At 44.2% G+C, this 12,878-nt stretch overlaps 1 protein-coding gene across 7 annotated transcripts in view; it reads right to left on the bottom strand.

The window, feature by feature from the left end:
- The window catches only part of PDE1C (phosphodiesterase 1C), a 506,697-nt gene that overhangs the window by 422,274 nt on the left and 71,545 nt on the right, over positions 1-12,878 (bottom strand). For all 7 annotated transcript variants that reach the window (XM_043463250.1, XM_043463251.1, XM_043463259.1 and 4 more), the window contains exon 2: positions 8,233-8,283. In XM_043463250.1, the coding sequence (XP_043319185.1) occupies positions 8,233-8,283 (51 nt within the window). The remainder of the gene's footprint in view (positions 1-8,232; positions 8,284-12,878) is intronic.

Genomic DNA, 12,878 nt, shown 5'->3' with positions numbered 1-12,878 from the left:
ATGGACTGTAGCCTACCAGGCTCCTCCATCCATGGGATTTTCCAGGCGAGAGTACTAGAGTGGGTTGCCATTGCCTTCTCTGACTCAGCACTTTTACATGCTTATAAAAATTAGAGGATTTTCAGGTTTTCTTAGTCCACCTCTTACTAGAATCAGAAACTTTATCCTAATTTTATTCAAAGGACTATACATTGAAAGGGAAGAGGAGGAGATGCTTAGCGTACAAAAGCCAACCCATGTCTTCCCTGTCCTCCTCAGGATCACATTACATACACACACAAAGTTCTAATCAGATTTTCAAGTGGCAGGGGTTAAATATCTGTTAGTATCTCAACAGGTTGGACCACTATTCCCACTAAAGAAGAAGCAACTGACCTACATGTAGAAAAAGAAATAAACTCTAAGTAGAGGAGAGATGATGAAGCCAAGGGTGTCAGCAGATACCAAAGCAACTCCACACGAGAGACCAGGAGGAGCATCTTTTTATTCCTAAGAGAGAAGTGGAAATAAATGGTAAAGAATGGAGGAAGGTGGATAGAGGAGGATCAAGAGACAGTCAGCTAGGAGATGCACGGGCAACATGGTCTTTTAAAAAAAATTACTGGCTGTGGGATGGATGGAAGAATTGTTGAGAACAGAACTATGACATTAAATTGTCTGCATGCAATTGCATATTGTGATCTCTCTTTTCCTCATCTTCAGTTAAGTTCTGCTTTGACCAGTAGCCTCTGGTTACTCGGAAAGAAGAGAGGAAGACGGGGCTTTGGCCTGCTTCTGGGTCTATGTCAGTGCAGATATGAAAAAAAGCCAAAAGCATATAGAGGAACACAATCAAGAGAAGTAGGAAATCAGGGTCAGAAGAACACTGTCATCCCAGGTATTCAGGGGATACTGGGGTCTGCTCTGAACCTCCAAAGGGCACATAACAGTGATCTGAACCTATTTACCTAGATCTCAATGGGCATCCCTGGTAGCTCAGACAGTAAAGAACCTGCCCACAACGCAGGAGACCTGGGTTTGATCCCTAAGAAGGGAAGATCCCATGGAGAAGGGAATGGCTACCCACTCCAGTATTTTTGCCTGGAGAATTCCATGGGCAGAGGAGCCTGGCAGGCAACAGTCAATGGGGCTGCAAAGAGGCAGATATGACTTAGCGACTAACACTTCACCTAGACCTCAAAAGGTCAAGAACCTCCAAGCTAACACCTGGGTTACATATCGTCCACAAGCTCCTAGACTTGCAGTACCATCGACCATCCACTGGTGGACCAGTGGCTAACATACTGGAGATCAAGTGATATAGTAGACATATTCAAAGACTTGATCAAACACATTCGAAACAAGAAAAGCAGAGTGAGTTTCAATTCCCCCAAACACATAACAGTCCAGTCCATCATTTTGACCATAAAATCAACCTTTTCTAAGACAAGGTAAGTTATCTTTTTTAACATTTGCTTTGTATTGGGGTGTAGCCAATTAACAATGTTGTGATGGTTTCAGGTGAACAACGAAGGGACCCTGCCAAGACAAGAGGAGTTTTCCATCATAGGTTGGGTTCCTTCAGAGAGTTCATGACCCCATTAACAGGGATGTCATAAAGAGGATGAGTTTTATGATGGTGAGCTTTGGACTGGATCATTTGCAAGTTCTAGTCTAACTTGAAATTTTTCACATCTAAGATAATGGGTTGATGTATCTGTTTACTGAATCAAGCAGATTTGCTTGGCTGATAACAACTATATTTGATGAAAGGGGTGGGGAAAGAGGGCAAGTCAGAGCAGTGGGACCCTTGTGGTCAGACAGAGAAATCTTTGATGAACACTAGTTAGGGAATAACTCCAAGTGTTTTTTTTTTTCTTTTTCATTTTTGGCTGTGCAGGGTCATCACTGCTGGGAGCAGCCTTTCTCTAGTTGCAGTGAACAGGAACTACTCTTCGCTGGGATTCACGGGCTTATGGCAGTGGCTTCTCTTGTTGCAGAGCACAGGCTCAGTAGTTGCAGCATGTGGGCTGGGCAGTTGTGTGCACAGGGCCTAGCTGTCCCTCAGCATGTGGGATCTTCCCAGAGCAAGGATTGAACCCTTGTCCCCCACACTGGCAGGCAGATTCTCAACCACAGACCACCAGGGAAGCACCTGTCCCCCACTGCAGTTCTGAAGCACAAATTATGTCATGACAAAAACTAGACCATGATGGTACAGGTTACTGTGTGGAGGGTGACTTGAAGCTACAAGAAAGAAGCTAGGGGCCAGCCTAGCAGTTCTTCTAACGACCTTGTTGTGGAAGAGGAAAGGCCAGAGCCGGGTGGGAGATGACCTTAGAAAAGAGAAGATTAGATTCAAGAGGTGATGCCGAGCAGTGCAAGTCGCAGGGGTAGATTAGGGGCACTTTTAGATCATCTTTCCATAATCTCCATCAGTCCCCACCAACTCCACCAATAAAAATTAAGTAATAATATACTATCCTTTGACAAGAACAATTAACATCTGTTCTGTCTTATGTCTGTACGTAATTACCTATTGTTGTTGTTCAGTCGCTAAGTCGTGTCCGACTCTGCGATCGCAAGGACTGCAGCACGCCAGGCTTCCTGGTCCTTCACTATCTCTTGGTTTACTCAAATTCATGCCCATGGAGTCAGTGATGCTATCTAACCATCTCATCCTCTTCCGCCCCCCTCTCCTTCTGGGGCTATTGAAAACTGTAAATTGTATTGTTCTATAATATATAAACTAAATAGAACCACTGTACTGCTCTGCATGCTGGCTTCTGCCTCTGCCTCCTCCGCCACAACACAGTCCTTGCAACTACAGCAGTGGTTATCAAATTTCGGTGTGCTTCAGAACCACAACTAGAGTTTGTTAAAACACAGACTGCTGAGACCCACTCCAAAGAGTTTCTGATTCAGCAGATCTGTGGGGTCAAATACTCATATTTTTAACAAGTTCCCTGAGACCCCACTTTGAAGACCACTGAGCTGGATCGCTGCTCCCCTTGCCCCCAAAACTGTCATTGCTGAAGATAACTTTCTGTGGGACCAAGTGGGAAATGAAGATGCTCGGTCTTTGAACACTGTTGAGGTGGGATCTAGCGCTCTACATGAGATCTGAACATTTTGGAAACAGTCACAGTTGTTTAAGACAAGCCAGGAAATCACATCCTCTTCCTACACTGTCCTGGGCCCTTTTTATGGCTGCAGATCATCCACAGAATACACTGCTGATAACACTGAATGCCCAGCCAACAGTCACAGCTCACCACCACTTGTGACAGTTCTCAGCCCTTTCTCCTACCCATTTTATCCTATCCTTGCTCTCATCATCCTGGTTGTGTAACCCATCCACTGTCAACTCAAGCTCCCAATGCCTGCAACAAACCCTCCTCGCCATGACCATAAATTTAGAAAGGATCTCTAAGTAGACTCAAGTACTTTGTGGGACATTATCTGAACTTGCCCTGGGCTCCACCATGGACATCACGTAATAAGTACTAGGCTCACCCAGCACCCAGCCTAGCTGTCCACCCCTGCCTGCCATGCCCATCTCTGCCCAGGAAAGGGGACCATTCACCCAATCAAACACCCAGGACAAAAATACCAGGCAACCTCTCTTTGCTCTATCATCCATCCACAGAAACTACTCCAGTTCCTTTATAGAATAATCTATTTTCAACACCATCCGGATGATTACCTCCCAAAGCAAGAGAGGCTACATTTGTAGGCATTACTAATTAGGCTCCATTTTCTTATTGCTTTGGACACCACTATTTTCTTTTCAACCATCGCTAATCTCAGGGGAGAAATGATTTGCCCCTCAGCTAGGGAAGCAATCAAAACTCCAGAATGGAGCTGCTCAGATACACAAGCTCTGGGGCCAACCCCTCCCTCCACACAGTCTCTTCCGATGCCACCTGCTCCCTTCACAAAAAGTGCTCTGTCCACTGCGCTGGCCTACTCTGTTCCTGGCGTAGAGATGGACACCAAAATCTGGACTTTTCCTGCCACACTGTGGCCATGTCTGAACACTACACATGGCCTTTACTCCTTGAAAAGTGGTGTTGCTTTTTTTTTTTTTTTGAAGGAACATAAGTTACCTTCCTTACCTGTTAACCCCACGCCTCCCCAAGCCTCAAGGATTGCCTGTCTCCTCCAGGAGGGCTCCCCTGAACCCACCTACACCCCCAGCCAGATGAGGTCTCCAGCATCAGGCTCCCATAGCTTCTGTACCAACCTCCAGCATTTCCCTCCACACACTGCATTGGAGCCCCTTACTTCTCCAATTCCCTGATTAGACTGTGAGCTCTTTAATAACAGGGATCTTGCTTTAATCGGAATTTGTGTCCTTAGCATATAGCACAGGGCCAGGCCCACGATTATTCTCAGTAACTATTTGAATGAGTAACTAAATGAATGACCAAGTGAACAATTAAATGAAGCAATCCCTTTGTCCCCTCCCTTTCTTTACACACTGAGAAAACACTTTCAGGTATCTGGGGAAAACAATGGCTAAATCTGCTTTCAACCAACCATCTTCATCATAGTGAGAATGAACCCCCTGTGTTTGCACTCCCAAGGGGATTTGTATATCAAGTTTTTCCTTTATTTTAGGTGATTCCTGATACAAATAAGCTGGTGGAAGGGGATGGTGGAGGAAAAGTCTCCGCACCCCAGAGGAAACCAACTGTAGTCGAGGTCACAGCCACATGGATCTCTGGAGCCTGCCCTGTGGTAAAGCTTTAGCACCTCCACCATTAAGCTGAAAGACCCCCAACCCCCAAGTCCCAGAATCAGCAAAGTCTAACCCCTAAGACCAAGGAGGAAGTAATGTGCACTGGGAATAGCCAGGATTTGGAGTTGAAAGACCTAGAATTCCAGCAGTGAGTAATTCTCTATCTTTCCTCCCAGCCTCCTTGTTCTCATTTATAAAACTGGAGACACTGTGTAGCTAATGTTAGCCCTGCCTGTCAGAGAGCTTCGCGTGCAGTACTCACCCCAACCATTGCAGAGAGAGGGGTGGTCCCCACACACAGGGGCTCCAGCCCCAGGATAGCTAGCCTCGTGGTGAGAGCCATTCTAAACCATCTGTTGACCCAAAGCCAATGTACTTTGGGTTCAAGCAGTGCCTGAAAGTCAGGGTCACTCTCAACTCCTCATTTTCCTGGACACCCTCATCTTTCTGCAGGTTTCTGAGGGGAAGATAATATTCCCTACTTCCTTTGACTCCCACTCCCCACTCCCTCCTGCTCCTTTCCCACTACTCCCAGAGGGATGACTTCCTTGTTACTCACTGTACCCATTGTTGTTAGACAGATGCTCTGATTAAGGTCAAGTTAATCAAAGGCCACTGCTAAGCCTAAAATGATGAGGACAGGGGTAGCAAAGGGACTGACAGTGTCCAGAGTTTCAGAGGACTCACTGCCTGGCTCCCCACCACCTCAGGGCACACAAGTGTCTCCACTCTAAATGTCACAGGAAGTAAGCTTGACCCATGGGTTTGGGAATCAACTTCTTTGAGGAAAGCATGGTGTTCTGGGTGGTGGTTTCAGTCACACAGAGAAGAAACCCAAGCACTGGGCTATACTGTGCAAGTGATTCTGTTCATAAGTGAACTAGAAGAGCCTGCAAGACTGGTAAATCAGATGGCCAAGGTAGGATGGGAAGCCAGCCCTTGGAAAAGCCAGATGTTTTCCTGGTTCTATACTCTGTTTACCTCCAGTTCTCCTTTAGGATTCCTTACTATAATCATCAGAGTTCATCTCCACTGCAATAAGGGGAAGCCAAGAAAAGTATATGGATTCAAGCAGGGGCAAAATCTGTTGCAGAGGCATCAGGGATGATAATGGAAGAACCCCAAAGGGAAGGAAAACCTTAGGACTATTGAGGAAGCCAGTGGCCCAGCCTCTTCCTCCCCACCCCAGGCATTTTCGGCAGATCAGGGTCCAGTTTTCACAACACTACCTGCCTGTGTTCTTGTCTCTCCTAATTCTGTGCTGGGTGTGGGCACTCTCAGGGCTTTCACGTGTCTTGTGAGGTGTGAACGTTAGAGAATGCTACAGTGCTTCACCTTCCGGTCTCAAAAGGAAAGGCTGTCATTCAAATCCTTCCAGGCTTCCCAAACTGAACACTTCAAAAGAGGTCCTTTTCAATGTGGTGAAGTGAAGTGAGTGACAATCAGACAATGCTACATTGAGGATTTTTTTTTTCCTTCCTAAAAGTCACCTATTTTTTTTTTCCTCTAGGACTTGCTACAGAAAGATTTAGTAGATAATGTGCTATCTGACTTTTTCCCAGGACATAGGACTAAGTCAGGAGATTTTTTTTTTTTTTTTTTCAGAATTAGTCCAGCTTAACTGGTTTGCCACTATCTACTTTTTTCCTGTGTGGAAATTATTTTTCCTCATCTCTTCACTCAGCTCCTAAAAATAAGCTTTCAAGTGACACACCATCCCTCCAACCCAGTCTCACAATTTAGAAAATGTGGAAGCCATTTACAAGAGGAGGTACCTTCTTCTCTCTGTGAAGGGCCTAACTGCTCCAGGTTTCATTCCAGCCTCATGGTTAAAGGGCTCCATCCCTTCCTAACCTCATGATGAGCATCAGAACAGCAGGAGCTCCCGAGGGGGTGCAGCCTGCACTGCGTGGTCACATTACTGCTCCAGCTTCTTAATTTGCCTGACTACTGCTCAGGAGATGAAGAAATAAAGGGACTAAAAGCATATTCATCACCCTCACTGAGCTGTGGGATGACATACTTACTTTGGAAATAATGATTCCAAGTAGGAGAGCAGTGAAAAACAGGCCCTGTGAGAAGCAACTGTTTTATTACACAGTTTCTAAAATGTGAGCACTTAATGCTCTTTCATTATCATATATTATTACAGTTCTATAAAAATCATTTTTAGGAATCAATCCCAAATTTTTGAAGCTCCCAACCCCCTGCCACAAAAGAGCTAGAAGGCACAGTTTAGAGGAAGCCCTAACAAAAGAGAAATGATACTTTTGCGCCTCTAGGTATTAAGGCTTACTATGGCAGAATTCACACTCAAGACTTGGTCAACCTTTGTGAACAACACAGTAACTCAGAATCTGTGTAACCCCTCTCAAAGAGTCATTTCAAAAGACGGCAACTTTTTTATAAAGGAGAGAAGGTGGGTATGAATGTCTTATTTTTCAGATGGGAAAGCTAAGGCCCAGGAAGCATCAGTTAAATTACTTTAAGTGAAAGCCAGCAAGCAGCGACGGTGCTGGAACAAAAATCCATCTATTCTGATTCACGGTTCCGCTATTTCTCCACCGGATGCTCCACGAATTTAGGGAGCTTCTCCCCTCAACCCTACTCAATCTCCCTTTGTATTTCCACTCCAAGGAACTGGGTTTTCATCCAGGGATGCATTAACTTGCTGTGTAATTTGCTGATCACTCTGGCACAGGAAACACCAAGAGGCTTTTGACTCTTGCTCATCCATTGGGATCAAGACCTGGAGACAGGAGTCAAGTGAAATTCATGGGGAGCTCCCAGACCGTTACAAATATTCCAGTGCCAAAGGAGAAGCAGTCATGGATTGCATCTGAGCTTCAAAATGTCAGTGAACTGAGGCAAAGCCAGTAGAGCTAGGCCTTAAGTCCACATTGAGAGGTAATGATGCTTCCACACTTCTATGGACCTTGACAACTACAAGCACTTCACAGACTCTTCTGTACTCATTCCTCAGAAATGAGTCTCACCCCACAGCAGGACACTCAGGGGACCTTCCAGTGCAGTGCTTCTCAAATTCAAACGTGCACAGGAATTTGGGGATTTGCTGAAATGTAGGTTCTAATTCAGGAGGTCTAGGGGAGCCTGGGACCCTGCATTTCTGAAAAAGTCATCAGGTGATAGTTCTGCTGCTCCCAGGACCACACTTAGCATAGCAAAGCCCTATGGCTAATTCATGTCAATGTATGACAAAAACCACTACAATATTGTAAAGTAATTAGCCTCCAACTAATAAAAGTAAATTTTAAAAAATTTTTTAAAAAAAGAGCACAATTTGATAAACCACAATTCCAAAGACTGAAAAGGCAATAGCAATGAATAACTCACTGGTGATGGGGCTCAAGTGGAGTATTAGCCCACTGAATATACCTCCTATATTACTCTTTTATGGGCAGTGTTTTCCTGACACCAGGCAGGGTGAACCACACAGGCAAAAAGCCACTGAAGGAGCCCAGGAGAGGAATGAAACAAAATTTACTCACGGGAGAAGCGGGCAAGTGGCCTGGCAGTCTTATCTCCGGCTTCATTTGCAACTGGGAAAAAAAAATACAGAGGATGCAGTTAAGTACAAGGCATGTGTGTCTACAGAAAATGCCAACCTACAGCTAATCCTCAACATGAGTCACTATTAAGCTGTGTTTGAGAGTCATTGTAAGAGGATAAAAGCAACTTCCCTCCCTCTCTATATTTCTAATGCTGCTCTCACTGCCTAAATGAAGCCAATGTCTTCATCATTTTTATTAAAACAGTGAATTAAGCTGGAGACAACCTAAACAGCACCTAGTTTACTGGACTTAGGGGAGTCAGCTGGCCTGCAGGCAGACTAAGAGGTGTGCACACCTGGCTTCCAAGCCAGTGTACATCCTTCTGCTTCAAGCTGCCTCTCAGTGGGATGTCCTTCAACACACAAATGCACCTCAACCACCTGCCATCAGTCTGATTTTCCTGATCCATGGGGCAAATCAAGGCAGGGATTTCAGAAAAAACAGTAAGGTTGGATTTTGTTAAGAAGGATATTTAAATTTAGAAGCCAACAAATAAGAGGATTGAGAAAATTGTTCAGAAAGCTTCTCTAGAAAACCTTACCCCTAAGGTTTCTCAGCAAGGTCATTCACTCTCCTCTGAAAAGCCTCTCTATAATCCATCATCTTGATAGGTTCATAATTACTATCCCCTATACTGATGAACAAGCTTCCCAGGTGGTACTAGTGGTAAAGAATTCGCCTGCCAATGCAGGAAATGCAGGAGACACAGGTTCAATCCCTGGGCCGGGAAGATCCCTTGGAGGAAGGCATGGCAACCTTTATCCCATGGACAGAGGAGCCTGGCAAGCTACAGTCCATAGGATCACAAAGAGTTGGACATGACTGAAGCAACTTAGCATGGACGCATACTGATGAACACCATCATCATGGATAAAAAAAAAAAGGTTAAACTGAAACACAAGTTTCATTCACTTTAAATATCACTTTCAATGCCCATAAAGACCATAACCTTGGGTGTTTTATAAGTATGTATGATCAACTTGAACAAACACCCAAAGCAATCAAATGGAAAAAACTTGTTCAATATCTTAGTTTAGGAAAGAACATCCAATACACAGACAGAATAAAGGAAATTGCTAATGCAATCATTAAAACCATTCTCATCTATGAGAATTTATAGTGCAGGATACAAGAAATAGCTACTTCAGAAATGTATTACATCATTTTGCAAAGAATGGAAGGAGTCAAAAAATTCATTTCACCCTTTCAAAAGGGTGGAATTTTTTTTAATTTACCATAATTTTTTAAATTAATGGGTTCAATCTCAGCTATTTTATATTTCTGTCATTTCCATGGTCCATTGTCTCCATTCTGTATATATTATAAACAAGACATTGTACAAAATGACCAGCAGGGGGAGGTGACGTTGCATCCTGCTTCCACTATCTCACACTCCAGCATTTTGAAAAGAAATAGAGAGAGACATTGAGAGAGAAAGGGAGGGCAGGAGAAAGTAGTAAGACTGAGTTAGCTATAGACATGAGTTTCCCCAGCTTGAGTTCAAATCGCTTCCTCTCTGGACACTATAAATCTCTAAAGAAAGAGAGCAAGGTTATACTCCAACATATTTGCTGCAGAAAGTGATGGGCCACTTTTAAAGTAGGGTCATGAAGACCACTGCCATCACTGAAAACACCGGCGACCATTACAACATACAGCTTAGAGAGCACACGTCTTCCCTGAGGGACAGAGAAGGAGCAGGCACAACACCATCACCATTTCACAGGCATCGCTGGCTGCCTCCTCACCCCTCCCTGGCTTTTCCTCCCCTCCCTGCCACTCTATCCGAGGATGGGAATTGCTGACCCAGATCCAATTCACGCCAGGAGAGGCAGGAAACAAGATCTAGGCCAGTGACATGCCAGGTGAGTTGTCTTTACTTAGAAGGAATCTGAACCCTGCTCCCAGCATTACTTTCTTAAATGCAGACCCAACACCACAAGGTCTCCATGATGCCCCAACACCTGCAAGATACAATCCAGTCTACCTGGCCAAGTACTGAACAGCTGGTCCCTCCTATTCTCAGCTCACTGTATCTCCCAGCAGTGCCTTCAGAACCCAGCCACAGACTATACATGGACAAATTTCAAATACTCTCTGTCCTCTTTGCTACAGCTCCTGTGCCCCCGCCTCCCAGACAGCCCTCCACATTGCTTCACTCCTGATTATCTTTTAAGATTCAACTGGAGTCATTCATTTCTTTTCGTTAAAGTCTTTATTTAATTTGTTACAATATTGTTTTGTGTTTTGGCTTTCCAGAGGCATATGGAATCTTAGCTGCTGACCAGGGACTGAACCTGCATCCTGACTGCCTGCATTGGAAGGTAAAGTCTTAACCACTGGACTGCCAGGGAAGTCCCAGAGCCATTCATTTCTGAAAAGTTCCCCTGATTCTCAGCACAGCTTCTGCCTTCCACAGACCTCTGCCCCTCACTACCCTCCCAGGCCAGTGGTTCTCACACTTCAGCAGGCACTAGAACCACCAGGAAGGTCTGTTGAAACAGATCTCAGGGTTGGTTAAAATGCAGATTCTGATTCAGTTGACCTGGAACAGGGCCCAAGAATTTGCATTTCTAACAAGCTTCCAGGTAACATGGAGAACACTCTTCTGGGGACCATATTTTGAGAAGAACTGCTCTAAACTATAAACTACTGTAGCAAAGACAAGGATGATCACCTTTCATCTTTGTGTTTCCAATCTTTCAGTGACTGGCATGCAGAATACTGCGTTCAGTCAAGGTTTTTAGAACTGAATGAAGTAGTTCATTGATAATTGAAATTGATACCAACTGCCACAGATGGCTCAGTAGATGGAGCCCTCAGTGCCAGAGGGCTATAAAAAGCCCCAGGTGTGTTTTGCTTGGCCCCAACAATGTATTTAATTTTTAAACAGTTCATTGTCTTCACTTAAAAATCAAGAAGTTTCAAACATAAATGCAGGTTATCAACTTCTCTCAGAAACTGAAAACTGTGCAGACTTACTGGCCAGCCACGGATCGCCGCTGAGATGCCTCCTATGGGCAGGTGCAGCTCCTGCTTGTTTGGGAGGCACCTTTTCGCTGACTGGCACTTGGGCTTTCTATACGCGACATGAGTCCAGAAGGCAAGTGAAAACAGGACCTCTTAAAGGGCTTAAAAATCTATAGGACAGCAATGGATATGCAGCCATAGAGAACAGACTTTAGGACACAGTGGGGGAAGACAAATGTGGGATGATTTGAGTAGTAACACTGAAATACATACATTACCATATGTAACACAGATGGCCAGTGGAAATTTGCTATATGACGCAGAGAACCCAAAGCTGATGCTCTGTGACAACCTAGAGGAGTGGGATGGGGAGGGAGGTGGAAGGGAGGTTTAAGAGGGAGGGGACATATGTATACCCATGACTGATTCATGTTGAGGTATGGCAGAAACTATCAGAATATTGTAAAGTAATTATCCTCCAATTAAAAACAAAAATTTTTTTTTTTTAATGAAACTAAGACTCAACCAAGACCAGCACTACAATGAGTGGTTGTGGCCAAGCTTGCTAAGCCCCTCTGTTTCCAGCCCACAAACCAATCCAAGATATTCAACAGTCCTCCAGCACAATGCTGGCCAGTTGAGACACACAAGGGCTTCTTGACCAGCAGAGGGGCCTTCCTACACTGTTGTTTGCTTTCTATTTTTAAAAAATCCAGCAAGCTTCAACAATGAAGTAGATGTTCCATTTATCAGGTGCAGTTAAAGTTTGAATTTGGCAAGAGCTCATAAAAACGATTATGAGATTTAAGGGAAGTTATTATGTAGATTTACCAAAAGTCATGCTGGGTATAACACACAGACCAGTATGTATCATTAATTCCACTGATGTCGAATTGTATGTCTAGACTGCATGTGTATTCAGCCGCAGAGAAACAGAAAGGAAGTGTACCAGATATATTAACAGTTATTTCTTCCATGTGCTGGCATTTGGGGAGATTATCAGTCATTTTTATACTATGCTACTTAAACTCAACCAGCTACTTAAATCCAACCCAGTTGGATAAGCACATGCCATACTTATAATCAGAAAAAAAATGTTTTTATTAAAGGGGTAGAAAACAATTAACTACTATATATAATTTGGGTCATTATATATGTATGTATATTTATATGAAATGTATTTCAGATACATTTCAGAGCAGTCTTGGATCACAAATCAGAGGACTTTCCATCTTTGGAGTCCCATGGGACTCCCTATAAGACTCAAGAAGTGAATCACCCTCCCACCCCCTCCAGGGGGCTCCACACGTTCTAAGTCAGTGGTTTGCAGCCCTGGTCACATGTCAGAATTACTAGAGAACTTTCTACAAATCCTGATGCCCAGATTCAGGGGGTGGGATCAGAGGGTGGGCCTCAGTGGGTGGAACCCAAGCATCCATACTTTCCAAGTTCCCAGATGTTTCCAATGAGTAGCTGAGGCTGAGAAGCAATAATAAATGGTGTAACTTAAGACACCTTTATCAAAACAACATTCAGGGAGGGAGGTGTGGCTCAGCTTCCTTCAAAAATAATTACCCCTATTCAGTTCTTCTTCTCAGGATGCTATTGTTTTG

The sequence above is a fragment of the Cervus canadensis genome, chromosome 3 (assembly GCF_019320065.1).
Source record: "Cervus canadensis isolate Bull #8, Minnesota chromosome 3, ASM1932006v1, whole genome shotgun sequence".
NCBI classification, from domain to species: Eukaryota; Metazoa; Chordata; class Mammalia; order Artiodactyla; family Cervidae; genus Cervus; species Cervus canadensis.
This window is presented reverse-complemented; position numbering and strand designations above follow the sequence as displayed.